The sequence below is a fragment of the Mytilus trossulus genome, chromosome 3 (genome assembly GCF_036588685.1).
Source record: "Mytilus trossulus isolate FHL-02 chromosome 3, PNRI_Mtr1.1.1.hap1, whole genome shotgun sequence".
Lineage (NCBI taxonomy): Eukaryota > Metazoa > Mollusca > Bivalvia > Mytilida > Mytilidae > Mytilus > Mytilus trossulus.
The window spans coordinates 65,571,506-65,599,474 of record NC_086375.1 but is presented as its reverse complement, the minus strand read 5'-3'; the positions used below and the strand labels follow the sequence as shown (position 1 = coordinate 65,599,474).

Here is a 27,969-nt window from a genome sequence, read left to right as displayed (position 1 = left end):
GAATTGGTATTCAACTTTACCCGATAAACTAAATTCGGAACGATATCGGATTTTAAAAAAATACGCCCACAAATTGATGTCTGCTAGAACAATATTGCATTATTGGAATTTGGGACCTTCCATGTCACAGAATCATATTGTGATTTGTTATCAGTAATATATCATAATTACCATATTCGTATGTAGCCCTGAAATGAAAATGAACCATTCATTTCGTGTGAAACTATCTGTCAAGGCTAGGTCTGCATCTAGAAATTAGAATGTGAAATGGCAGAACCACAACCAACAACACAAGTGGTTATTGAACTGTCTGGGGAAAATGCCTCAGCTACAAAGGATTGTGAAGTTCAGCAGCAGCAAATTAACACTAGTCAAAATACTGACAACCAAAAGAATGGTCCTGTAGTTCAAAATGGGCCTGGGGCGAATGTGAAAGATACCTTGGAATTGCCATCTCCACTTGCAAGAGCACATTCAAAAGAATCCCTTAGATCACAGAGTAGCATAGATCAACAATTAAAAGAAGAGGTATACTTTATAATTATAGATAAAAAAAAATATTTAAATCATTTTTTTTCTCCAAATGATCAACATGACAGCTATATAGGTATCAATAGTGGAGCAGGCACCAGATTAACTTTCCACAACGCCTTTTTCATCGTAAATATTGATGATCTTTGTGTTGCACAGTCAAGTCCTTTTTTTGTGTTTGCACAGTCAAGTGCTTTTTGTGTTCTCCATGCATATGCATGATACACAAAAAGTCTACTTCTGTCTTCAACACTTGACGAACATATTATATTCTTGTTTTCTTAAGTACACTGCAACTTTACAAAAATATTGTATTTTATTAAGTTATTTTAGAAATTGATAATTACATGCATGACATGAATTAAATGAATTAAAAATGTCAATGTTAGTTTTCAAGACACAACTGCACATACTTGCAATGAATACTTTATAAGCTTAATTACTTCCAACACAAATATTATCCATACACTAAATGCCATAGACTTGCACTGTTGATTGTATAACCAGGATTTGGTACTAGCCACAACATTAGTAATAGATGCCAAGTCTGGTAGAAACTTTCAGTATAAAACAGAAGCCAACTTTGTAAAGTAAGTATATTACCATTTTAAAATAAAACTTATAAGTTCATGAAAACTTCAACATTATATGGAATAAAATTGAGAATGGAAATGGGGAATGTGTCAAAGAGACAACAACCCGACCAAATAAAAAACAACAGCAACAGGTCTTCAATGGAACGAGAAATTCCCGCACCCCGAGGCGTCCTTCAGCTGGCCCCTAAACAAATATATACTAGTCCAGTGATAATGAACGCCATACTAATTTCCAAATTGTACACAAGAAACTAAAATTAAAATAATACAAGAATAACAAAGGCCAGAGGCTCCTGAGAGAATAGAGCATATTACTCTCTATGAGTCATCAGATTCATGTTTAACAAAATTGAAACCATGTTGAAATTTTGTGTCATATAAAAAAGTAATAAAATGTTGCTGTAAAGGGGAACAAATTTTATTAACAGAAAAAAAAAATATTTTCTTGTGTTTTATATCAGATCCTTGTATCTTACATGTCTTACAATTTATTTTAAAACTGTATAAAGTTGACCTCACATGACCTCAATCATGCTGAATGAACAGTTCCATTTTTTTTTGCCAGCTTTTTCAATAATTATTGTTATGAAATCATATTTTAAGCAAATAAACAAAAAAGAAAATTGTTTCATAAATAAAATTAATTACTATCTTGGTAGATATACATTTGTAAGCATGATAAGTGCTATCTAACCAATATGAATTTAAAGTAACCTCAGCCTTTTGACTTTATAAATGTATGATTCCTTGGTAAAGTAGCCTTTGTATGTACTTCATTAAAAATGTAATTGTTTAATGTGGTGTATGATGATATTTACTCTTAAGTCTCTTCATACATATCAAATAATTATCTTCTTTTGCAGGTTTTATAATTTGTACCATTCTTGGGTATTAAGATGGTTGTTATATCTGTTTATTGCCATAGATCTTGCCTTAGCCATGTTTGAAAAGCCTGCAAGTCCTGACATGCTTTGGCCAATTGGGGTGAGTTTGTATATATATATATATATATATTTAATGTTTTGTAGGGGGTATGGAATCACCCTGTGAATTAGCCAGTGTGTCCATGTTCTTGGTTAACCCATCTCCTTTTAAAAGACTGGACAGATATTGATGAAACTTCACACAATTATTTAAAGCTATATAGTAATGTGCTTAACCTTAAAGGGATGAAATCCCAGTCCTACATGGTCTTTAAGAGAGACAATTGAAATTATTTACTTCAATCTTCACATAGAATCATAGTAGTTTCTTTGTGCCACTTCTGACAGCACAGAAATATTTCGCTTAAATATAGATTTGATAAAGTGTCACATTACCAAAATCTAGATTTTTTAATTTTTTTAATCACAAAAAGGAACATCTTAATAAAAAATTTACAATACTGACTTTTTAATTTTAACCTTTCAAAATCTGAATAATTTTTACAGCATACAACGCCCGTGCCACTATTCAAACAGGTATTAAAGTTTACCCTCGTCCATTTGTTCACCTTTATTGGATTCTGTTCTCTAACTTTAGTTCCCTTCAGTCAAATGTTTTGAAACTTATACATAATGCTAATTACCACCAAACACAGATCAAGTTTGAACATTCAAAATAATTCTTTGTTTATAATTTATTTCAGGCAACAATGAGTGTAGAAGTTCTTTGTCTACTCTTCTTCCTGTTTAGATTCTGTCATGCAGTGTATTTCAGTATACCAAGAATTTTTTGGCGTGATACTAAAAATATATTGATTTTAGCCATTATTGTTGTAAGTATAGTGTTGCTAACATATGCATTTTTAATAACATTTATAATTATTTTTAAGTGTTTCAGAAATTTAAGAAAAAAAATGTTTTTAAAATTATTGGTTAAGGCAAATAGCAAATCATTTATCATAACTATAGGAATGTCAATTTTGTGAACAATAAATTTTCAAGTACTTGTATAAAATCAACTGAGTAAAACTGGAGATTGCCCTTGAATAAAATCAAGTACCATTAACTTATCTTGTAAAATTTCGTCTTGTGTTTTTCAGCTAACATTTTTGGACATGATATGTTTCCTAATATGGGATAATGTAGCACATGATACAAACCCTATTAGATGGTCTAGACCTCTTCGTCCACTGTTTATCATCAACTTCTCAGATGGAAAACAGGTAACTTTGTGGTTGTATTTATTCAAATTATCTTTTTTCATTCAAATGGGGTTTTTTTCATTCAAATAGTCTGTTACCCATTCATATATTTTGCATCAATTCAGGTTAATTTGTTAATACTGGTTGATGGGTTTACAGTAGTTCAATATGAAATATATGTGTATTTAAAATAAAATATACAAGATATTTTTGAGAAGAAATCCAAATTGAAGTTATAGTTTGTTGGGACAGTAAAGTTTGGTTTTAGCATTCAATTATTTAAAATGTTTAAATGAAATGATATCACTGATCAATGTAAGATAAACAGTATAAGGGGAGATAACTTTAAAGCACAAATGGAAAATCAAATGAAAATAGAAATTCTATTTTTTTAAACATAGGAAAGTCATACCTGCCAACTGTCACTATTTGCGGGGGATTTCCCCCATGGAGGCTCCAAAATTGAAATTTTTAAAGAGCAATTATGTCCACAATTTAAACAAAACAATTAATTTTACAATGAATTGAGGCTGATAACAGTATGAAGAAGCCAAAAAACAACATGACACTGTATTTGAAGACCCCCTTGAAGGTTTTTTAGGAGTATGGCAGCCATCTTGCACGCAAAACCCCCATGGGCATTTTGAAAAGTTGGCAGGTATGGAAAGTGTATATGCATTTTTTTTATGTTTAGAAACTGATTATAATTACCATATTGAAGTGATTATTCATTATGTTTTCATTTCTTTTAAATTCCTGCATAATTCAAAATTATATGAAAAAAATTGAAATACATATTTATTTGGTAGGATAGATGGGACAAAGTAATTTTTAAATCTTCTGCTTTGTTTTTGTTTCAGATAAGAAGAGCATTTCGTAATATAAGAAGAACTGTCCCTGAAATACTCAATATCTTAGTTTTATTTTTTCTAAGTATTGCTCTGTTTGCCTTGCTGGCTTTGAAATTATTCAATAAACGGTAAGACAATGCAAGATCTTCACAAATATTTAAAGCTGAGATGTCTGTATTCCCTACATAAAAACTGTAAGATCAACAAATGAAATTCTTAGTTCAGCTATAGCACATGCTATTCAGACACATGCATTAGAAGTTTGAAATACACACAAGTACACCTATGGTTGAGTTATATAGTGGAAATGATGGTAAATAGTTGTTGAATCTGCCTCAGACACCACTTATATGGCAAAATAAGCAGTGGTATTTTTAATAAAATTTCCTCGACCAAGAAAATCTAGGTTTTATAGAGAAGGTTGAGACCCCGTATGAGACTACTAATCGAGTACACTATATTCCGCACCACCCAGTGAAAAAAGATTCATCGACTACACCGATACATATAGTATATGATTGCAGTTGTCGTCAAGATTCAGAATCACCCAGCTTAAATGATTGCCTTTCTTCTACACCGCCGCAGCTTAATAAGCTAACAGATATACTTACAAGATTCTGCTACGGGAAATACGCCTTAACAACTGATTTTGAGAAAGCATTCCTCCAGATTGGACTAGACGAAGAAGACCCCGATTCCACCCGATTTTTCTGGCTCAGAGATCCAAGCAACCCCAAGAGTGAACTTGAGACTTACACATTATTGAAACATTTATCAACAGTTAAAAGTGCTACTGCTGAAATACTTAAGCGTGATTTGTATGTAGACAACGTACTTACAAGTGTTAATACGGAAGAAGCCGCCTTAAATTTCTTTGAAGAATCTAGAAAACTCATGACAAATGCAGGATTAAATTTGAGAACATGGAAGTCAAATAGCAATCAACTCAGCAAGGAAGCTACAAAGGCAAACGTACTTGATACGGATAGCGAGACAAAAATTCTTGGAATGCGTTGGGATGCGAAGTCAGACATATTGACATTTGCGAAATTAAATAAAGATCTTATAGATATTGATAATTCACAAGCGACAAAGAGAGAACTATTGAATAGATCATCGTCAATTTACGACCCACTCGGAATTCTTGGACCAGTGACCGTAAGAGATAAACTACTGGTACAAACATTATGGAAAGAAGGATACGATTGGGATCAGGTGTTGCCTAGCAACATAGTTAAATCATGGTATGAAATTTTAGATCACATCCGAGATGTAACAGTTAATATGAAAATCGCACGACATTATTTTAACGATCAAAATGAGAACGAAAGCAACGAGAAAATCACTTTACATGTCTTTGTTGATGCCAGCCAACGCGCTTATGGAGCCAGTGCCTACTTATGTAAAGGAAACACTTCTTCTCTTGTTATTGCTAAAAACCGGATCGCTCTGCTCGCCAAAATGACATAACCAAAGCTAGAATTGATGGCTGCAGTAATAGGAGCTTGAATGGCTAAAAACCTCACGAAAACCCTTAAACCACAACGCACAGTACTATGGAGTGACAGTCAGATCTTTCTGCACTGGATTTCGTCTTTAAAATCATTTGGAAGATTTGTTCAGAATTGTGTGATAGAAATTAAAGAATCGACACAAAATTACGACTGGAAATACGTACCAACAGACTCAAATCCAGCCGACCTTCAAACTAGAGGAATATCATCAACGCAATTCAAAGAATCGACTTTGTGGATGCAAGGACGGTCGTGGATATCGGATGAGAACAGTTGGCCTACATGGACCCCACAAGTTAAACAAGAGACTCTTTTGTTAACGACAACAGATGACAGCGAAAAGACAAAACCGTGTGCTGTAAATGGAATTTCGAAAATAATCGATCTCTCAAGATTCTCGTCATTGAAGAAGTTACTACGAGTTACATGCTACGTGTTTAAATTTGTGAATATATGTAAAAGTAAGCGACCGTATAACTTGAGGAAATATGCTAGACACGGAAAAGATATTACTAAAGATGAAATCGACCGCGCAACTAGGACATGGATTACAGATATTCAAAATGTAAAATTCAGTAGTGAAAAGGAACAACTCGTAAACCCCTCATGTGACAAGAATCTACTGTTAGTAAGACAATTGCGCTTATTCATAGATATAGAAGGTGTTATTCGATGCGCCGGGCGCATACACAATTCACAGTTAGACGACTCCGCGAAGTTTCCAGTGTTACTACCGAAGAAAAATCAATTTACGGACTTAGTTATATTGAACACGCACCTGCAGATGTTACATTCTGGTGCTGGACAAACAATTACGCAAATCCGCCAATCATATTGGATACCTTCCATTAGGCAATGCGTTAACCACATCGTACAGAAATGTGTGAAGTTCGAAAAGTGACCGGAAAAGCATTTCCACAGCAAATTTCGCCTCCGCTACCAAAGGATAGAGTCACTGATAAGATTCCATTTACGACAACTGGTGTTGATTTCGCTGGACCACTATTCGTTAGACCACTATTCGTTAAAGATAGTGGACTTGTTACAAAATCATATATTTGCCTATTCACATGTGCTTGTATTCGTGCCGTACACCTAGAACTTGTTACAGATATGACAATCAAATCATTCAAATTAGCGTTTAGACGATTCGTTAGTAGGAGAGGAATTCCGAGTACTGTGTATTCCGATATTGCACCAACCTTTGTTTCCGCCTCACATGACATTCCGAAGGAAATGAACATTCAAATTAATTGGAGATTTATCCCGAAAGCAGCACCGTGGTACGGTGGATGGTGGGAGAGACTAGTTGGAATTACGAAAACAACATTGAAAAAAGTGCTCGGAAAATCACAAGTAAATTCTGACGTATTACGAACAACTTTGATAGAAATTGAACGTGTAATCAACAATCGTCCGATTACATATGTGTCGTCCGACATCCGAGATACAGAGCCGCTAACGCCGTCACATCTACTGCAGGGAAGAAGATTATCGCAAGACAACAATTCTGATTCAGAGGACAATAATTTTAATTTAGATTTCACAGAGGCAAACAAACCTTTTAATCATAAAGTAGCTTTGATTGAACACTTTACAAAACGATGGAGAATGGAATACCTCACCGGATTACGAGAATTTCATCGCGTCGCCGGAGACCAAAGCGCACATGTGAAAATCGGTTCTGTCGTACAAATCATGGACAATTCACCGAGAATGATGTGGAAACTAGCTGTTATAGAAGATTTGATCACTGGGAAGGATGGAGTCGTAAGAGCAGTCAAACTACGTACACCAAATGGACTGATTACCACTAGACCAATTGTGAAATTGGTGCCACTGGAAATATGAACTTTAATTGTTAGAAGTGTTTTTTCAATACCCTTTTATATGAACAATACATGAACAGTAATTGCATTTTGCGGCCCCCAGAATGTTGTGAATTAGTTATAGTTACTTTATACTCTTTTATTTGTTTAATGTTTTACCGCCATTTACGTAACAATAGGCCCGCAACGTCGTCTCTTGCCGACGTCTCTCTTGTATATCATAGACTAGTAAAGCATTACGAAACATTGAAGACGCTTTTGTGTGTTTACTATTATCGATACGTCCAAAACAGCCATCATCCTTGAAATTAAATGTTTATTTTTCATGAAAGAAATAATGATGTCTTATTAATATTGTTCTTAATAGATGTTATGGCTGAGATTTTTATGTAGTTAGTTAAGATCCACCTATACAGATCACTTAGGCTACTACAACTATAATAAGGGTTTAAGTTCAGTGGCTATTATTAACCAAAAAAAATGCACTTGATGTTTTTAATGTGATAAAGTTTTCATTTTCTGATTGAAGCTTGTTGGTTTATCTTGAGATTTTTGTTTTTATCCACACAACAAATGATTATCTTGACATTAAATTCCAAAAGACAAACAAACAATTATCACACTTTATCATAATTCTTAGTAGCAATCCCCAAGATTGTAGTTTCGAAAATAAATTCACACATATCAATGCCAAACATGTCATTAGAAGAACAAAATTGACATACAAAAGTTTTCACAAATTATTTTATGTAACATGAATATAATTAAATTTTTTTTAGATTTTGATAAATGTTTATTTTATGTTTTAGTAATCTAACATATCCGGATGGAACACCGTATTTCAAAGAATTTTTTGACAGCATATGGGACCTTTATGTTTTAGTTACAACTGCCAATAACCCTGATGTCATGTAAGAATTTAAAACATATTAAGAAATTCAAAACACTTGCCAAGCTTGTATTATGGTTTGCTTTATCATAATTTGAATTTAGTGTAAACAATATTTTATTATGATAAATACAAGTATAAATTATAAACACATATTCACAATAAGGATCCAGAAACAAGCAGCAATTGCTTATATTAATCTATCTAATTTGAATTTGAATACTTAGTCTAGTACTTGGTCTATTGCCACAAGATGATAGAGTTGAACCAATCTTACTTTTTTGTTATTTCAAACAAATATTGCTTTTATTGCTGTTTTCATCAAAACAAAAAAGTCTTAACAAAATACAGAACTCCAAGATATCAATTCAAAAGAGGGAGGTCAATAAAAACATGACAAAATCAAATGATCAAATGGAACAGGCATTTCCTGAAGAAAATGGTGAGTTATTGAGGTAAACCTGGTACATCTAAAGAATCATGTCTGTTCCTCACATCATCTGATACAGTCCTCTTTTGTTTAGGGGTAGCCTTTGCACATATACAAATGGTAGAGTTTAAAATCATTTCTTTTTTTTCAGGATGCCAGCCTACGACGAGAGTAACTGGTTTGCATTTTTCTTCATCATTTACATTATTATTTGTTTATACATATTCATGAGCATAATTTTAGCTGCAATTTACTACAACTACAGGAATAACTTGAAGGTGAGTGTCTTTCATTTACTCTAATCTCATATGTAATATAGGACTGAACAAGTTAGTCTATGATTCATCACCAGACGCTATATTTATGTGCATTACCTACTTTTTATTTGGATAATTTGTATCTCTTTTATGTTTTTTCTTTCTTTCTTGTAAGCAGTATAATTACTCAAAGTCTATTTTGAGTCTATCAGATGTTTCTGAAAATGCTTATTTTTATCTTTATCTTTTTTGTAATAGGTCTTGAATATCTGCCACACATAAAAGTTAATTATTAATATTTAAACATTACTCTTCTCACAACTAAATTCTTAACCTTGTTAATCAGTTAATATAATAAAAACTTCTGGTTCTATGACTTATATTTTTCTTTATATTAATGGTTATTGAATTTAGTGTGTTCGAAGTATTTAGTATTTTTTTTTATACAGAATGAAATAAGAGCCTCTGTGTATGGAAAAAGAAAGAAATTGGGTGAAGCATTTGAACTTCTGAAGGTTGACAAAGGTGGAAATGAGATGGTAGTCACTTATCAAACATGGTGTCGTTTATTGAAAAAAGTAATACCAAAGAAAAGTCAGGCACATATAGACCTCTTGATGAAAATACTTGATACAGATATGAACCATCAAATAGGTAAGTCATTTTAATGTAGGACAGAACTCATTGTGTCTGTCTAAAAATAGAAACTAAGGTATCCTTAAAGGGAAATTCCGCGATTTTTTACTTATCATCTAATTATGTTCATCTTAACATAAAAAACACATTTGCAAAGTTTTAAATTTATATTCCTTCTAATAACGGAGAAAATCAAGTATTTGTAACTTTTTTGGTTGAATTCTCGAGTGAGTCGTGACGTATTAGCCCGATTTATTGAATTCTGGGAAAAAATAAAATCTGTTTAACTCTTATAGCTTATCGACAATATACGTATTTAAAAGCGCACAGCTGACGAATGGTCGAAGTTATTAACCACAATATAAGAATAAACGAAAGTGAATATGCATATATATACCGTTTTGTAATGATTGAATTAAACTCCTATAAAATTATCTCTAGTAAATGTTTTTGAATAAATTTAATTAATTATTGTAGAGATTTTTTTCATAAAATATTTATTGAACATTTTTACTGATATTGAACTGAAAATATTTCAATTCTATTTACCGTTATTGTTTTGATAATCAGTTCAATGCAACTAATGTGTGAGCAGAGTGTGTATATTATTTTGTAAAGGTCACTCTATATTTCTCGGCTTGAGGTCAATTCGTTTACCTTGTAGCTATTTAGCCGCAGGTGTGAGTTCAAGCGTACACAGGTATAAATGTTGTTATTTGGAAAGGATAAACAGAAAGGATTAGAAAGAGTATATGCTGCCATGATGTTAATACACTAAGATTTAATACACGATGAGAATAAAGATACAATAATTAAATTGTGTAAATTAATTGAAAATAAAATTCTGATTCGTAATTCCGAAAGTGTATAAAAATAAAAGGAAACAATTTTTGATTACTTTCTTAGCGGCAATTGGCGTAAAGATTCAAATATGAAGCAAAAAATAGTAGTTTTAATCTTTAATAAAAACTAAATGCAATATTACCCAATTTGATATACCATTGTACATCTGTTTGAAATCATTGACTTTACCGGAATTTCTTAACTTGTATTCAAATCTGGCTGTGTTTAAATGCTAATAAAACTATTGCAATTTTAAAGTTTTTAATTGACAAAAAAATACAACATACAACATGCATAATTTTTTTTTAGTTTCTTTTTAACATTTTATTCTTACATAATTAAATTCATTTGACAATCATTTACACAAACTTTTTGTGAAAAGAATACCAATTATCTAAGCTAAGGCATTATTTGTTTTGAGAATTTTTGAGGATTTTTTTTAAAAATTCTATGATAATATTTGTGCAATGTTGAACATGATAGCCGTCATTAATCCAAATAAGTAATACAGTAGTTGTAATAAAAGTTATATTTAAGTCATGCATAACAGATATTGACGAATTTATAATAGTTCGTTCATACATCGTTGTTCATGAAACAATCATTATTAGTATACATGTAAGTTTCCTGACGTATAAGAGCCATTGAGGATGAGCTCCAGAGAAATCAGACTAGTGGCGTTTCGTTCGTTTGTTTGTTGGGAAGGAGAGGAAATGCAACCCCTTGTACAGATAAACGACAGAATTACCATACAAGTATACACAATCAGAAAGAGTTCCCATCGTTAGACGGGGAATATGAAGGCTTCCAAGAATGAACAAGTGACATGTCTAACTCTGAACAGTTAGAAAACAGACTATCGACATCGACCGCTTGTTCTTGATATTTGAAACTGTATGCATATATGTACGTATACGTTTATGATATAGTGATGAGTTCTTGCGTCTGACAAAAACTAAATTCCTTCATGGTTATATCTTGCCATACGTTTATATTGGTTTGTAAGGTGATTACTCAAAATCGTTATTTGAAAATCCTGTTTGTGAGATGTAGATTCATTTCAATACAGAAATTTCGTCTATATATTTCACAAGTGTATAACACGGAGAAGCTCTGAAGGTTCATTACTCCCATTTTGTTTGGGTGTGAACCATCGATGTTTACAGCAATATCAAAGAATAAGGTGATGATGGTAGAAAGAACTATGGGCGTCATGTGGCAAATATTACATGCATATCGGACAATGAGTTGTCAATCTTTATGAAAAGATTTCCGATACAACCATATTATTGAGAAGGAATGTTTACATGCTATACTCTCGTACTAGTATTACAGGGTTCTTGTGGCGTTCACCTTAGACACACATCGTTTTAACGATGTTTAAAAAAAGACAGAACCAATTTAAAGGCATATTTCCCTATTTTTTTAAATATAACTAAAATTCTTTTATCTGACAAGAATACCCCTATTTAGCGAACAAGTATTTTATTCTTTTTTCTGTTATTGAATACCAAGAAAGAAAATAAATCCCGAAATTAATTTGAAACTTTGATACTCAAAAGTTTCCCAGTAAAATATTCACATCCCCTGGGGATAATTAGTGTTCGTCCAGTGGCATATATAACAATTGTGATGACGAATTCCTTCCTTTGTTTGATAACAATCTTATTGAAATATAAATCTGTGATGTTCCTAGGTCCAGAGCTTCAATGAACCAAAGCAAAAGTTATACATCGACCTGTATTTAAATCAAATTGGTTCTCTTCTTCTTTTGGTATACAACTGTAGTCTATCGACATTCGATGATTACATACTGTTGGCATACGTGGACTAGTCTATTTACAACACTTTTACCCCTATTTATTCAAAATATATGTTTTTTTCTTATGTTCAATGTATACACGTATATATTTTAAATTGCGCTATAGTTCCGTATCTTTCTATCCAGTCGTATAAACGAATCGTCGGCAAGTGCGTACATTTTTTTAAATCAATATTTCTGGTCTGTTCCAATCTGTCCTTCACTAACAATGACTATATATTACATTTTCCCAAATTCACCCTTGGAAAAAATATTTAAATAGATTTTAATTTAAAATCGATGGTGATCGCTTATCTAGCGGAATAAAACTTTAATATCTATGAATTTGAGCATTTTTATACAGAATGAACATAATATCAAATTTTGATTTTTTTGCGAAGTTTCCCTTTAAGGATAAATTTGGCTCTCAGCCATGTCATGTGGTGCCAAAAGATAATTTCGGCTCACACTTCAGGGTGCCAAAAGGAACATTTTGGTAAGAAACAGTTTAACAATTACTCCACAGTTCACAACACTACACCATCAAGCAATCCCTATATGCCACAGCTTTACTCGATTGATTTTAATTTTTGTTCTATCCTATGATTGAATTTGTCTAGCAGTAAAAATAGATAAAACACTAACATATATAGAGGGGGACAGTTTGGACAGATCTGCCAATACTGACAGACATAATATTTTTTGTTCAATCATTAATGAAATTGAATTAGTGAAATAATAATTTGTTTTTAGCAGCCAATATTGCTTAATTTTGTCAAAATAAGCAAAGAAACATTGATAATGTATTATTCACTTGCAAGTGAATAATTCGACCTCATTAAATCCATATTCATGTGAACTTCAACTTAACCCCTTAGCTAGTGATGGATAACACTTGAATTGTGTGTGTATAGTTATTTAAAGACAAAGAATGTCAACATTGAAAGTGAAACATAGGTAAATCATTTATTTGACTTATTCCATCCACAGAAACTCATTTTTTTGCCCCACCTACGATAGTAGAGGGGCATAATGTTTTCTGGTCTGTGGCTCCGTTTGTTCGTTCGTCCGTCCGTCCATTCGTTCGTTCGTCCGTAGGTAAAAGTTTTTGGTCAAGGTAGTTTTTGATGAAGCTGAAGTCCAATCAACTAGAAACTTAGTACAGTTGTTGCTTATGAATGATCTTTCTAATTTTAAAGCCAAATTAGACTTTTGACCCCAATTTCACGGTCAACTGAACATAGAAAATGAAAATGGGAGTTTCAGGTTAAAGTTTTTGGTCAAGGTAGTTTTTGATGAAGCTGTAGTCCAATCAACTTGAAACTTAGTACACTTGCTGCTTATGATATAATCTTTCTAATTTAAAGCCAAATTAGACTTTTGACCCAATTTCACGGTCTATGGAATATGGAAAATGATAGTGCCAGTGGGGCATCCGTGTACTTTGGACATATTCTTGTTATACATGTAAAAATGATGATTAACCTATATTTTTAATCTATAATATAGAATTAAACAGACATAGAAAAATCCAATTACATGAGTTCGCTTATCTATTTATGTTTAGATCACATATATGGTCATTGAAAGTGTTGGGAGGCCAACTCGATAATTAATCAGATGGAGTCTAGACTATAGGCATGAAATGAACCTACATATTCTTGACACTATGTCATGTAAATTGCTTATTTTGGACTTTTTATGATTTGGCTAAATGTTTTGCATTGTTATTAATCAAATACTTGAATTTGAGTCAAATCGGTGACCATGAATTTGACAGCTAGTGGCCCTTTAAGAACATGTTATCTGTATACTCTGAGTACTTTGAGTACTTTTTTAGAAAAATTTTGGTCAAAAGTTGAAAAGATTTTGAAGTTGCACGCTAAAATTTAAATCACAGATTTTCTACTTAGCTGAGGTCATGAGTCCTGAACTCATAAAAATCTGTCTGGACTTTGAATTATAAAAAACAGATGCAGGTATTGTGTCATTGAATAAAGCTATCTTCATTTCATAGCAAAAGTATATAAAAGATCAAAATAGAAATTTTTGCAATGCTTTTATAATTTAGAAAATTTGTGACAGCTAGGATATGTGTGTCAAAAATACAAATTCATTTGGCACAAAGTGATCTTTTTTCACTCTTTTTATTTGTGAGTTAATTTTTAAAAAAATCTTGTACCCTAAAACTACTTGGCCAATGTAATCAAACATTGCCACACTCATCTTTGGGGTATGTATTTTAATAAATGTGTCCAATGACTCCTACCTGCCAGCCCACAGGGCTCAAAATAGAACTTAGTGGTTGAATGCAAGTTTTGTCTCTCTTGAAATTTATACAACTAAATACAGGAGACTGTTGCCAATGATTTTTACCTATACATAAATGTTATCATCTTTGGCTACTTTTGTTAAAAACTGGAAATGAACAACTGGAAATAGCAATTTACTCAGCAAGACAAGATATGAAATTTATGAAAAGACCGAAATTGTCAATCAACTCCTCATTAGAGTTATTTCTTTTAGTTGAAGTTAATTTTCCTAATATCTTGAAAACTATGAATTATGTGTGAATAACAATTGTCGGAATTTTTTTTCAGAGAGAAAAGAATTTCTCAAACTAGCAGACCTCTTGCAACTTGAACTGACAGAAGTTACTGATAGAATGACATTTTTAGAGAGATATATTCCAACTATTTACAACTCAACTATCAGTAGAGGACTGAAAATAGGTGTGAGGCATAAGTATGTCATCATTTTGTTGTAGTTGATCTGTGAGTCTGATTTTTTTATGTCCCTTACAATAGAATGGTAGCTCTATTTTTCTTGGCTGTACAGTAAGTAGTCTGTTATTTCAGTCCATTATTATGTGTATTATTCTGTCCACCTGTTCCTCTGTTCAATATCATGTACTTATTTGTATTATGATGCGAACTTTCTTAATCATCTAATCACATAACGATTGTGAACCAAAATTCACTGAACATTAAAATGTGCAATATGCAAGGAATCCAATTTTTCCTTCAGAAAAATAAAATTCTCTTCCAATATTCTTATTAAAGAATCTTTAAAGTCATTAAATTTTAAATTGGCCATTGCTGAATAGTAAATTACAAAGGAATCTAAATTACTATTGAAATCAAAATAAAGCAGTATGTATGGTAAATCATAAAAAAAGATTATTTAGTTTTTATCATACAACACATTTATTTTACAGAGCTTTCCGTTATTTCTTTGATTTCCTGATCTTTGTGAATGCCTGGTTCATTGGATTTGATGTTGACAAAGCAGATTGGTTCTTCCTTGCCATGTTTACTGTAGAAATACTTCTTAAGCTCTACACATTTGGACCAAAAGAATTTTTTGTTCGATTTTGGAACTCGTAAGTTTATAATAAAATTGAGAATAGAAATGGAGAATGTGTCAAAGAGAAAACAACCCGACCATAGAAAAAACAAACAGCAGAAGGTCACCAACAGGTCTTCAATGTAGCGAGAAAAAACAGCACCCAGAGGCGTCCTTCAGCTGGCCCCTAAACAAATATATACTAGTTCAGTGATAATGAATGCCATACTAAACTCCAAATTGTACACAAGAAACTAAAGTTAAATAATACAAGACTAACAAGAGCCAGAGGCTCCTGACTTGGGACAGGTGCAAAAAAGTATCGGGGTTAAACATGTTTATGAGATCTCAACCCTCCCCCTATACCTCTAACAAATGTAAAAGTCTTCTTTCAAGAAAGCTCTTTCACTAAGTGTAATGAATGCATATATATGGATCAGACTGTTATTTCACTATATTTTAATTTAAAAAAATAGTTGTTTGTTTTATAAAAGGATTTTTTTTAGAGTTCTTAATGTTTCGATTTAATAAAAAAAAAACTAATACATGAGAAGCTTAGAAAGAAGTTGGTTAAAATGAAAACATGGATTTAATTTTCATGAATTATTAAAATTTTCTTCTTCAGATTTGACTTTCTGGTGGTGTTTTCAGCTGTGATAGCCTCAGCTATAGAGGCTGCAGAAGGGGCATGTAAATACATTCTTGAAGTGAAATAACACATGTGTATCAATAAGTCAACATTTAATATGCTTTATCTTATACCTTGACTGAAAACTAACTTTTGTAAACATTGCTAGTATCTAGTTTTGAGATAAGAAATTTATTATTGTAACTTAAAATGCATTTTGGTTATAAAAAATAAAAAAAGTCAGGAAATGAAAAATCAGTCATATTGTATCAAAACTAATGTTATAATAAAGTTATTGTGGCTAAGATACTGTGGATTTATTAATACCAGTGAGATAATATTTGTTAACATGTGAACATTTATTACTTATATTTTTTCTGAAGATTAAGAATAATCAAGCTTTTTTGTTTGTGATTGTTAAAGATAAAAGCTGACAAAGTGTTATTTTGATTGCAGCAAGAGAAGAATTTAAAACATTAGATTTACTGCTGGTGTTGAGAGTTCTCAGACTTGTAAAGATTTTTGGAAGCATACAGAGGTATTGAATTAAATAATTTATTAGCAGAAAGTCTGAATTTTATATTTTGAAACTACTAGATTAGAATTTAATTCTTCTACCACATCCTTTATTGTATATTTAAAGTTTTTTACTTTGTCGCCGTGCAGGCATTTAAAGACAGTTATTGAAAATTCTTAGTTTATTTTTATGCCTAATATGATTTTCGGTCTGTGCATCCCTGCATGCGTCCATCCATATGTCTGCTAACTTCAAAATGCAGAATTTGATGATTCTTGTTACATCTTAAAAAAAAAAATCTGTATCTGTATGAAAGTTTGCATAATGTTGCCCTCTAAATTTCAGGTTTAAAGTTGTATTGCAGACAATTATAAATATTGGACCATCTATATTTACCTATGGTGGTGTCATATTTGTAAGTAGAAACATTATCTACTATTATATCTATAATTCACTGATACAAAGCAACATTGTTTTGTTCACCTCAACAGTTGTGAGATATTGTATTTTACTCCCTATAAACATGATAAATTCTAAAGCCAAACATATAACTTATTTCATAGAAGAAAATCTTGTTTTGATTTTTTTATTACATGTATATTATTTCCTCTTCTTTAATATTAGGATATGCCCCAAGAACAAACCCTTTTTGCATAAATCTGTTGTGCTAAGGACCCATTTAGATTTGAGACCATCATGCACTCTGTCTGCACCCAGTTACATCTGCTGTTAATATGAATTTAAGCACATGTTTTCTTTTTCAAGGATATGAAAATAAAGAAGATACAAATGTTATTTATTCAAATTTTCATATGTACTTGTTTAACTTGTTTAATTCCTAAAACACTCTGGACTCACTTTATCCCAACATGACTTATCCCTTTTGTATATATTATTTAATCAAATTGAGAATGCAAATGTGGAATGCATCAAAGAGACAACAACCTGACCAAAGAGCAAACAACAGCCGAAGGTCACCAATGGGTCTTCAATACAGCGAGACACTCCTGTATCCGGCTAGCTCCTAAACAAAAATGTATACTAGTTCAGTGATAATGGACGTCATACTAAACTCTGAAATATACACAAGAAACTAAAATTTAAAATCATACAATACTAACAATGACCAGAGGCTCCTGACTTTGGACAGGCGCAGCAATTGGTAACATAAGAAACTAAACAAAATGACATTTATACATTAATTAACAAAGGACTACTAGCAGTTAATAACATGCCAGCTCCAGACCTCAATTAAACTGATTAAAAGTTTATGTCTTCATCCTATGAATATCAAGTACAATCCCTACGGTTTAGTATTATACAATCATAAAATATATGAGAAGAACATAACCTGTATCATACCAACAACTGGTTTTAGTATAAATGAGTTAATTTAATGATGTAAAGACCCTATCAGTTAATCAATATTAAAGCCAAAATATGCAATCTTCAATGATTTGACAATGTTTTTTAATAAAGTAAAATATAAAAAAAAGCTACTAAATGATATGATTTTCATCTTACAGGTATTTTACTATATCTTTGCCATCATTGGGATGGAAATATTTAGTGGGAAGTTTGATTATTATGGATATGAGACCAAGGAAGGAGACGAGAGCCATTTCTGTGGTAATCCTAAACTCAATGGTACAGCTTTCTTCCAATTTCAGTACTGTAACAACAACTTTAATGATTTCTTAAAGTCTCTAGTCATTTTGTTTGAGCTTACTGTTGTCAATCAGTGGCATGATATCCTTTCTAATTATTCTTGTTTTTAATGTTTTATTGTTTTGCACTTTGCTTCTCATTGAAACTGATTTACAAACAAAATTTATTTACATTTAATATACTTTGAGATGTTTTGCATTTGATGTAATTTGAGTCGAAAAGTTTTGCATTTAATGTTGTTTGAGTTGAAATGTTTTTAAATTTGAGCAACTTGTAAAGTTTAAACAGAACTATGAACAAATTACATACTGTAAAATCGGTAATTTCAGAGAATATTTATTGTGAAGAATTTGCAACTGGAAAGGTTTTTCAAAAATAAAAACTTGCATTTTTAAAAGTTTTACAGCAACATTTACAAGCAAATATAACTGAAATAATAACAATTAATATCACATTTTGGACCAATGTTAAACAATTGAATTAACATTGCATGCATGCAAAAATTCCCAAATCTATAGTTATCAGTTTCAGTGATTTTATTTTATGTTATAATTTTGTTTTATGGATATTTTAATGTCATCTTACCACATGCTGTCAACCAATGAAAATACAAAAGGATTTACTGAACCCTTAAAAATAAGGGCAATAACATGAGGCACTTGTTTTTGTGCTTATTTCGAAATCTTAACATGGGCAAAATAACCAAACAGGAAAAGTTTCTGTTTTATTAGGTTGTTCAAACTACTTTATAGATAATTGCAGGTGATAAGGACTAAAAAATTTCTTAAATACTTAAACCTTTGTGTTATCCCCAAACATTTTCATGGTTGACAGTTTGAATGCTTTAATTTATCGTTTACTTGTTGCACTTTTTCAAATAATAATATCCAATTAAGCCAGGACTTAATACTTAATTTTTAGGCCATGTAAAGGCTTTAATGCATCATGTCTCTTTGAAGTTACTTTTTCAATGCATATTTGTTTTGGGTCAGTTGAAGCCTGTTTTTTTTTGTGTGGTTCTTGCACACTGTGACTCCCCATTGGTTACCTTGGGCTGTTTTCTGTTCTTTTACATGGGGTTGTTGTCTTTAACACATGCACCCTTTCCATCTGCAATTCTGTGACTTTTTACATCCTATAGCTAGGAAAATCTTTTACTATTGCATATAGGTTGCTTTAATTTTGATCTGCCCGATGTAGATTACTAAGGATATGCTTTATATTTTACATTGTTTGAAAGATGAATTTTCAGAAATAATATCCGTTATATTGTTAAAGTTCATTTTCTGACTGTATAATATGCTTTTTGTTATACCATAGATAATTTTATGCTTACATTTTAAAAGTAATAACATCTGCAAGCTTGCAACCAAGGCATGGCACTGATTTTGGTGTTGCTCTATATTGAAATTAAGATAAAGCTGTAATGAAAAAAAAATAAAATAAGGAGACTGAATTTTCTATTTCATCTTAAGTTGTTTATTTTAATATGTGATTACAAACTGCAAAGAGAGACAAAACTTATGAAAAGGATACTTATTTGGCCTCTTGAATTCCCAAAACTCTTAAAAATCTACCAAGTAACAAACTTCTAACGGTAGGGCAAAACAACCAAATCTGCCAAAATAGCCAGGTTTGAGATCTTGTCACTAATATTTAGATATGAGCAATAGCTTTACCCAAAAAGATATATTACTATAAAATGTATTAAACAGACACCTTAATTTTTGTAAAATATTGTGATGGGGAAAGCTTTTGCTTATGTATATGTGTGTGGTATCCATACTATACTCAATTTTGAAAACGGCCTCGAGAGAACATTATAATTATACATGTCAAATACAAGCTATTATCCATATTGGATAGAGACTTTTAGTAGCCTCTATTTTTAGAAAATTGATTGGAAATAAAATTCTAAGTCATAATCTTATTTACAATAAAAATTTTCAACCATTTTACTTAGGAGATATGAATCTCCTTCATGTAGTGATCTTTTTCATATTGAATATTCTTTGACAGAAGTTTGTTCAATAAAATATTTGTTGAGTATAGTAATGATTTTAAATATTTTTATGATGTCCTTGGCAATTTTTAAACACAAGAGGTCTTGTATGGACATTTGTTAAAAGATTTAACAAAATAATTTATGATTTTCTTTATAAAAATTGGTTAACTATTTTAGAACTTTTTTGTAAAATTTTGCCATGGACAAAAACTATTCACATAGCACACTCTCATGCCAAATACGCTAGATTTGTAGATCATATTCATGACAGAAAAAAAAGACAATCTGTTTCTTTTTTTCCTCTATTCTCAGAACTGAAATAATTGTTCACCCCCTTTTTAGACAGTGATATCCTGTCTTAAAACAAGTAATTTTTGATTTTTGCTGATAAGAATTGCTAATATGTGGCAAATTCAGGATTTACAATACAATCTATATGGAAGCTTTAACTAAAGCCTCGGTCACACCTTACTGGATAGCACGAACAGACGCCTATTGGATGAAAACAAAAGTTGTCTGTTTACAAAATTATTATCCGTTGGGAGTCCGTTGATGTACTGACCGAATAAAACGGACATGTAACGGATGCATAATGGGCACACACTGGATATGCAACGTACAAGTTATGGAAATGTACCAGACAAAACGGATGTCGAACGTACATCCAACGGACGACTACCACATAAAACGGACACCTAACGGAAGCGTACAGGATAAAACGAATGAACAAGATATACAGAAAAATTAAAGGCAACAATAATAATACTTGTAAATTGCATAAATATTCAAAATGTTTCTGTGTAACTGTTTTTGGTTTTGTCTTCAAAACTTTGCCAAAGGGCAGTGTCTGGCCTGAATAATAGCTGCTTGATTGTGAAGACATGCCTATACTCTAAGATCAATTATGAATAATAAGAATTCATGAACCTTAAGAAATCTGACATACCAATAATTGGCATTTCTAACGCGAAATTTTCCAATTGGCATTTATCCGTTTCAGATCAGTTCATCATCCGTTTTATTCATTATACGTCCAGTAGAAGTCTGTTTCTAATCTGTTCAACATCCATTGTATCCGTTAAATATCCGGTAAAAGTCTGTTGGTGAATTTATAACCCAGACCTCCAAAGGATGTATAAAATGGACATGTAACGGATACAAAACGGAAACAAAACAGACTAATACCCTACAAAACGGACGCCTAACGGACATTTCATCCGTTGGACGTCCTTTCAAAGTTTTGAACATGCTAAAAAATTTTACCAAACAGAACGGACGTCGACTAATGAAATGTACGCTTAAGGGACATGTAACAGATATGGACGGACGTCTAACGGATAAGAACAGACGTCTAATGGACATCAACGGATTGAAAAAAAGTAATCCGTTAGGCGTCTGTTCGAGCTATCGGGTAAGATGTGACAGAGGCTTTAGAAAACACTTATTTCATGGTACAGAATTTCTATTTTGTTTACCTAACTTAATTGATCCTTCAGTCTACTATCTATGCTTATTTGGCTTTATAATTATTTTATGTTCTATTCTGTTTTTGCTGTTTTTGCTAACACTATCTAGTTTTTGAAGCCTTAACTCTTGCCACTGATTGCATCTGGTTTTGTGGCTGTCACCAGTAAGGCTGCTAGAATCTACTTCTTTATGTTTCATTTAACCTGTGTTGTTATTGTTCTCAAGTAAGTTAAACTTTTACTTTATTTGACTTTATGTTATTACAACATATGTTATTTCACTTTTTGATTTGCATTAATGTCTGCTTCTGTTAATAATACTAATCTGAAGGCCACACTAATGTAATTTTACATTTTTTAGATTTAGAGAGAGAAAAATCTGTGCATATGAGCAACAAATGTAATTTTTATCACTGAAAATGAAAAAAAAAAAAGAAGAAAAAATGGCTTCAATTGATTTCTGATCTTTTAATTGTAAAAGAATAGTACCTATTTAAGGTGTCTTCCTTATTTTTGCATGAAAGTCTTTTAGGAAAATTAACCAATTGTTTGCATGTAACACTTTAAATTATAGAAGTGGATGATTGGTATGATGTATTGTACTGTCCAAAGTTTATGATAATTCATCATATTCTGTTTATGCACTGTTTATCTTCAAAATAATGTGGAAAATTAACCATTTGTTAACAAAAAAGTGGATTTAGATTTGATTACATTTTTAAATGGTTAAGACATCATGTATACCACAATAGTTCATATTTTATAGCAAAGCACATAACACACAATGTAATACTATTACAAGAACATTGAGACAACATGGATAGTGTTCTGTGATTATATACTAAAAGTTCACCCACTTACACATAAAAGGTCAATGTTTTAATCTGGATGCTCAAGTTTTCTCTGTTATTAAAAATGTAAAGCAACAATTGCCAACAAAAGGACATGAAGAAATATTCTTTAATTTGACAACAATTACAGCTCTAGATTGGAAAATAATCAGTTTTTAAAAATCAGTCACTTGTATGATTTCATATTCTTGAACTTGTGATAAAGAAAATTAAATTATATACATGTATCTATATTTATACTCAAAATGAAGTTATGGATGCTTTTCCTCATCAATTAAAACTATTATATTTGTATTTTGCATTGTAGTATTTTCATTGCATTCATCTTGGAAGCATTCATTTTGGAGTATACTATAGATAAATCAGGAATACTGGAATCTTGTGTAGAAAGTAAAATAAAAGAGCTAGGACTAGGCATTGGGCAGTAAGTTTACAGTCATGAAATTAAAATTGATTTAATGGGGAAAATGGGTTCTTTCATTTTACAGCAAGCAATGAAACTTTTAAGAGGAGGGGCAATATGGGTGCGTTAACATTTTAACTAAACTTCGATTTTAACAAAAACAGTTAACAACAAATGCAAAAATGCTGATAACAGTCAACATAATGTTGAAAACAGTTAACTGTTTAAATTCATCTCAGATAACAGTTAACAACACCTTGAAAAAAACGAAAACAGGTTAACATAGAAAATTATTATCCCCCCCCCCCCCCCCACACACTCTGATATGGTATTCATTTAACTTTGATAACTGATGAATCAAATTAAATTTGCAGTGCATGTGAAAAACATAGATGTGAACTTCTGATAGCAAGGAAGAATTTTGAATAATTTTAAATTTTTGAAAATTGTTAAGAAATGCAACATGAAAACTAACCAAATTAAAGAGGGCATTCATAAATGATCAATGGGCTATTTATTTCATTCTCAAATATAAGTGAAAAAAACATGAACCTTAGCCATGATTCTTTGTTAACCTCTTTATTTTGGTCAGGTTTCAATATACATTCCTTATTAATTTTACAGAATTCAAAATTATTCCAGATTAAAATAATTCATTTTTTGCGGTTATCAATGCAGTATAATTATGAATAGAATGAGCAAATGTATAAAAAATTAAAGATATATTGTTTGAAAGGAGTCTAATTTCTGTATAAAAATAAAGATAGCAGAACCAAAACCGAGAGTAACAAGACTTCTTTGAGTTTTATCATAAAATAACTGTTACATTGATTTTACTTTTAGGGGTACCAGAAAGACAAATGCCCAGGAGCTACAGAAGGATGATACAGAACTGGTTCCCAACGAGCAATTACCAGAGCCTTCCCTAGACAATGATGCTGAATCAGACACAGACAGTATACCAGATTTATCAATAGAAACTGGGTTAAAGTTCCATTTGAAAAAGAAAAGTAAGACCATCTTAATAATGAGTTTTCTGTCCAAAATTAAAAATGAATGTTACATTGTGGCAGAGAGGGGTTACTTTTGACTAGTTGGCATGACACTAGTTTTGGAACTGTATGCACGGCAGTTTGACAAAAAATACCATTTGAACCATGAGATTTATGGTTCTGCAGCTAGAATGACACCACAATGAACTGCATAATTACATTTGAAATCAAGGGTTGAAGAACTTTGAATAATAGCAAAATGTGTAATCAAAACAACTGTTAATTTCAATATGCAACTAGTACCATTACAGTGGGACATGACACATTTTTGATTTTTCTCGAGCCTTGGACATTAGTTGCAAAAGTGAGACAAAATGATCCTACATTCCTTAGGCATCAGAGGCATTGTCCACATGTACACACTCTGTACTTAAAGTTTTTGAAATTTTAATAACTTTCTTAAACTATCCTGGATTACTATCAAACTTGGCCAGAAACTTGTGTATGACCATAAGATAGTATCCAGAAGTAAATTTTTTTTTAAATAAAATTCTATTTTTTCCGTATTTTACCTCCTGGTCTGAAATTAATCTATGAGAATATTGCTTTTCAGTAGATAAAATGAGTTGTTTATGGATTTTCTGACATAATGAACCTTCTTAGATGTGTTTTATATGAATTATATTTCTTTGATGGAAGTAAGCATGCAAGAGTTAAGAAGCAAAATAAATGTTTTACTAAAACAAAATTTCAATAATATGCTAATTGCTTTATAAGATCATTTTTTCAAAAGATTAAAAGGCTGAAAAGTTGGATAAAAGGCAACAAAAAGTGTGTTTAATTCATTTTTTTTTATAAAAGTTAGTCCAATGTTTTCTTGTTTTGATTGGTTTACAAAAATATATTTGTAGGTCGTAAGAAGGTGGAGGTTTTACTGCAGCAAATGTTTGAAGGAGAAATAGACCCAGAAGATGATGGCCACAATTTTGATGAAGATGAAAATAATGTTGTACCAAGGAAATTAACTTTAGATAATGTTTCATAATAGTCTGCAGTTTGTTTTCTGCTTTTACTGTAGAAACTTTTTACTAAGTGTGTGAAGTGCTTGATTATCAAGCAATGAAATGTATGCCATGCTTAAATACAGGTGTTTGTAGTGTTGTATTATCATCAGTGATATTTGATGATATTGTTTTCAAATATTTTTAATAACAGTTTGCTCTTACAACATTATTGTTTACCTACTGTCATCAATATAACTTTGCATACTTAAAAAGAGCCTAAAATGTGTGTTTCTGTAGCTAGGACTGTCATGACTGACTTTTATTTGCCAAGTAACAATATATGAAAGGGAGACTGGGATACATAGTTCCCAGGATGAGAATTCTTTGGTCCAAATTTTGTCTAAAATGACCAGAATCTGATATGGAAAATTTCAAACACACAGTAACAGGCAATAAAAACTTTTAACTCAAGTAGTTGAGACTCATTTGTAGATTCATTTCCAATATTAGGTAAAAATAGGGTGTTTGATGTTTAAAGTATACTGCAGTGAAAACCAATTAAATATGTTGTTGTAGTATTTAAACTATTTACAAAGCTAAAAGATGCTGGGTGAATCAATATTACATACAATGAATAAAATTCTGAGGATGTGTTTACAAAAAACTGTACCCATTAATTGAATTCATGAAAAGTTCAGCATAATTTATAACCAATTTACCGGTATACTAGTAACATTGCTTGTGGAAAGAGTATCTGATATTTGAAGCATTTGTGAATAGCAATTGTGCTACAAGATAAAACAAATTGTAAGGAAGGGCACACGCAATTGCATATTCTTTATCTGATATGTCAACAGACATTAAGTGTTGTTGTATACACAAATAGTAAAGGTCAAACTAATATATTCATGAAATATTGGGCATTTATGTTTAGTGAACAACTATTAATTGGTAACAGTTCTTTTGGACTTTAAATGTGATAACGTGATTGATGTATATTTGTATTTATTTTAACAGTCTCCCCTATTGATTTTTCAGAGCAAATTGGTTCAAACTTAATTCATGGAAAATTTACATTTTCACATTTGGAACAATAACTCTAGATTTCTGTTACCATTCACATAATATTATGGAACTAACTTTTTCTTTACTATTTATTATATATTTTACATAATTATAGTGTTGGGGAAGATTTGTATATGTACTAATGGCACATTTACATTCACACAAATGGCTGTTGTTATTTAAGTAGCTGTCAATTGTTGAAATTTCTTACAGGAAACAATACTCATATGTGTCAAACGGACCAGTTATGTCCTTACTGTTTCAGAAACGCTTTGGTCAAACCCAGAGTAAATAAACAAACGTTTATATGTAAGTCATAACATGCTTAGTATTATTGGTAGTCATATTAGTTGAAAGTTTTTTCTTTATCAAATTTGTTTGTTTTGTCAATATATGTTAAAGTCTTATTCAATATAGTATTATCTATTTGTTGACAAAACTCAAATATTGTTGTAAATTTGTGGATTTATTGTTGTTGTTTTTTTTATAATTTTATGATAGCTATGAAAGTGATAAAAATAATGCCATGGAAAAATGACACATTCCTGAAATATGATATTAATAAACTGCAGAAACAAAAAAACATATATTGACCAACAATATTGCCAAAAATTGGATATTAAGGGTAATTAAAACACATTTATAATGTATAAAACACCTGTACATTTTCCTTCCACTGTGTTTCTGTTCATATAACATGTTCAGATATATTTGAGTATACTATTGATTATGGATTAAATTTTTATAGTTGCAATCATTTTATTTATGTTTGAATTCACTTTGTTTGAACAAACATAAAATATTCATGTGCTAAAATGCTCTAGCTACTTTGAAACCATGTAAACATAATTGAGCTCATTACTTTTCTTACTAAATACAATTAAACACAAACACCATTTATGGATACTGAATTGCAATGTGAACAGCTCAAACTTTTATTTTAAAACACAAATACATCCCCTGTCTCAAAGCCTCTAACAATAACACTCAAGAAACTGCTTGGCAGAATCCTTCAAGTGTCACGTAACAAGACATCAGTTTGTTAAAAGTTTTGACCAAAAGAATAGTTTGATAAAACAAATTGAAATTTTGTCAGAATCTTTAATAACCAGTAAACCAGTTAGAAGTCTACATCTGTGATTTGTTCTTATGTAAACTATATAGTTTTTAATAAATATTAAAGGGATATTGTCCTTCATTTTTATCAATGCCTGATGATACAAAATTCTTTATAAATGATATCCCTTAGACTTTTTACATATTTATAAAACTTACCGGTAATCATTGTAGATATTGCTGTTATCTTTTGTAAAGAAAAATATATTCAGATAGTGAAATAGTTATTGCATTTAATTTGTTTATTTAATGTAATTTTATTTGTTTATGCTTGAAATTAATGAAGAAAAAAGAATTACATGCAGTGCAATATATTTTTATCACAATGTTATTTGATTTTTTTATTTGTTTTCTGCATCTTTTCTTGTTTTAAAGTTATTTTGATATTCAACTGAAAAAAGTATAGTGTTAGGCATTGCCATCATGTGCACATCCATATACCAGGTCTAACAGTACATCATTAAGTTAAAAGGGTTGCTGGGTATTTTTTTTTTATGAAGAGGACTTGTATAAATATTCTCTTATGAAGCCAGCTGCCTTATTTGAAGAAATAGTATTGTATGCACGAATAGTCCATATGATTTGCAAACTTTCTGGCAACATGCAA

At 31.2% G+C, this 27,969-nt stretch overlaps 1 protein-coding gene across 1 annotated transcript; it reads left to right on the top strand.

Annotated features, from left to right (window-relative positions):
• Positions 1 to 19: 19 nt before the first annotated feature.
• Positions 20 to 27,969, top strand: LOC134712150 (two pore calcium channel protein 1-like). The gene is made up of 19 exons (XM_063573348.1): positions 20 to 528; positions 1,039 to 1,121; positions 1,991 to 2,111; positions 2,755 to 2,883; positions 3,151 to 3,273; positions 4,113 to 4,231; positions 8,256 to 8,357; positions 8,917 to 9,043; positions 9,472 to 9,676; positions 14,903 to 15,047; positions 15,520 to 15,684; positions 16,273 to 16,337; positions 16,732 to 16,813; positions 17,138 to 17,207; positions 18,319 to 18,541; positions 22,066 to 22,156; positions 23,090 to 23,206; positions 24,029 to 24,195; positions 25,089 to 27,969. The coding sequence occupies exons 1-19, from the start codon at positions 268 to 270 to the stop codon at positions 25,220 to 25,222; spliced, it is 2,529 nt and encodes an 842-aa protein (XP_063429418.1). The 5' UTR covers positions 20 to 267; the 3' UTR covers positions 25,223 to 27,969.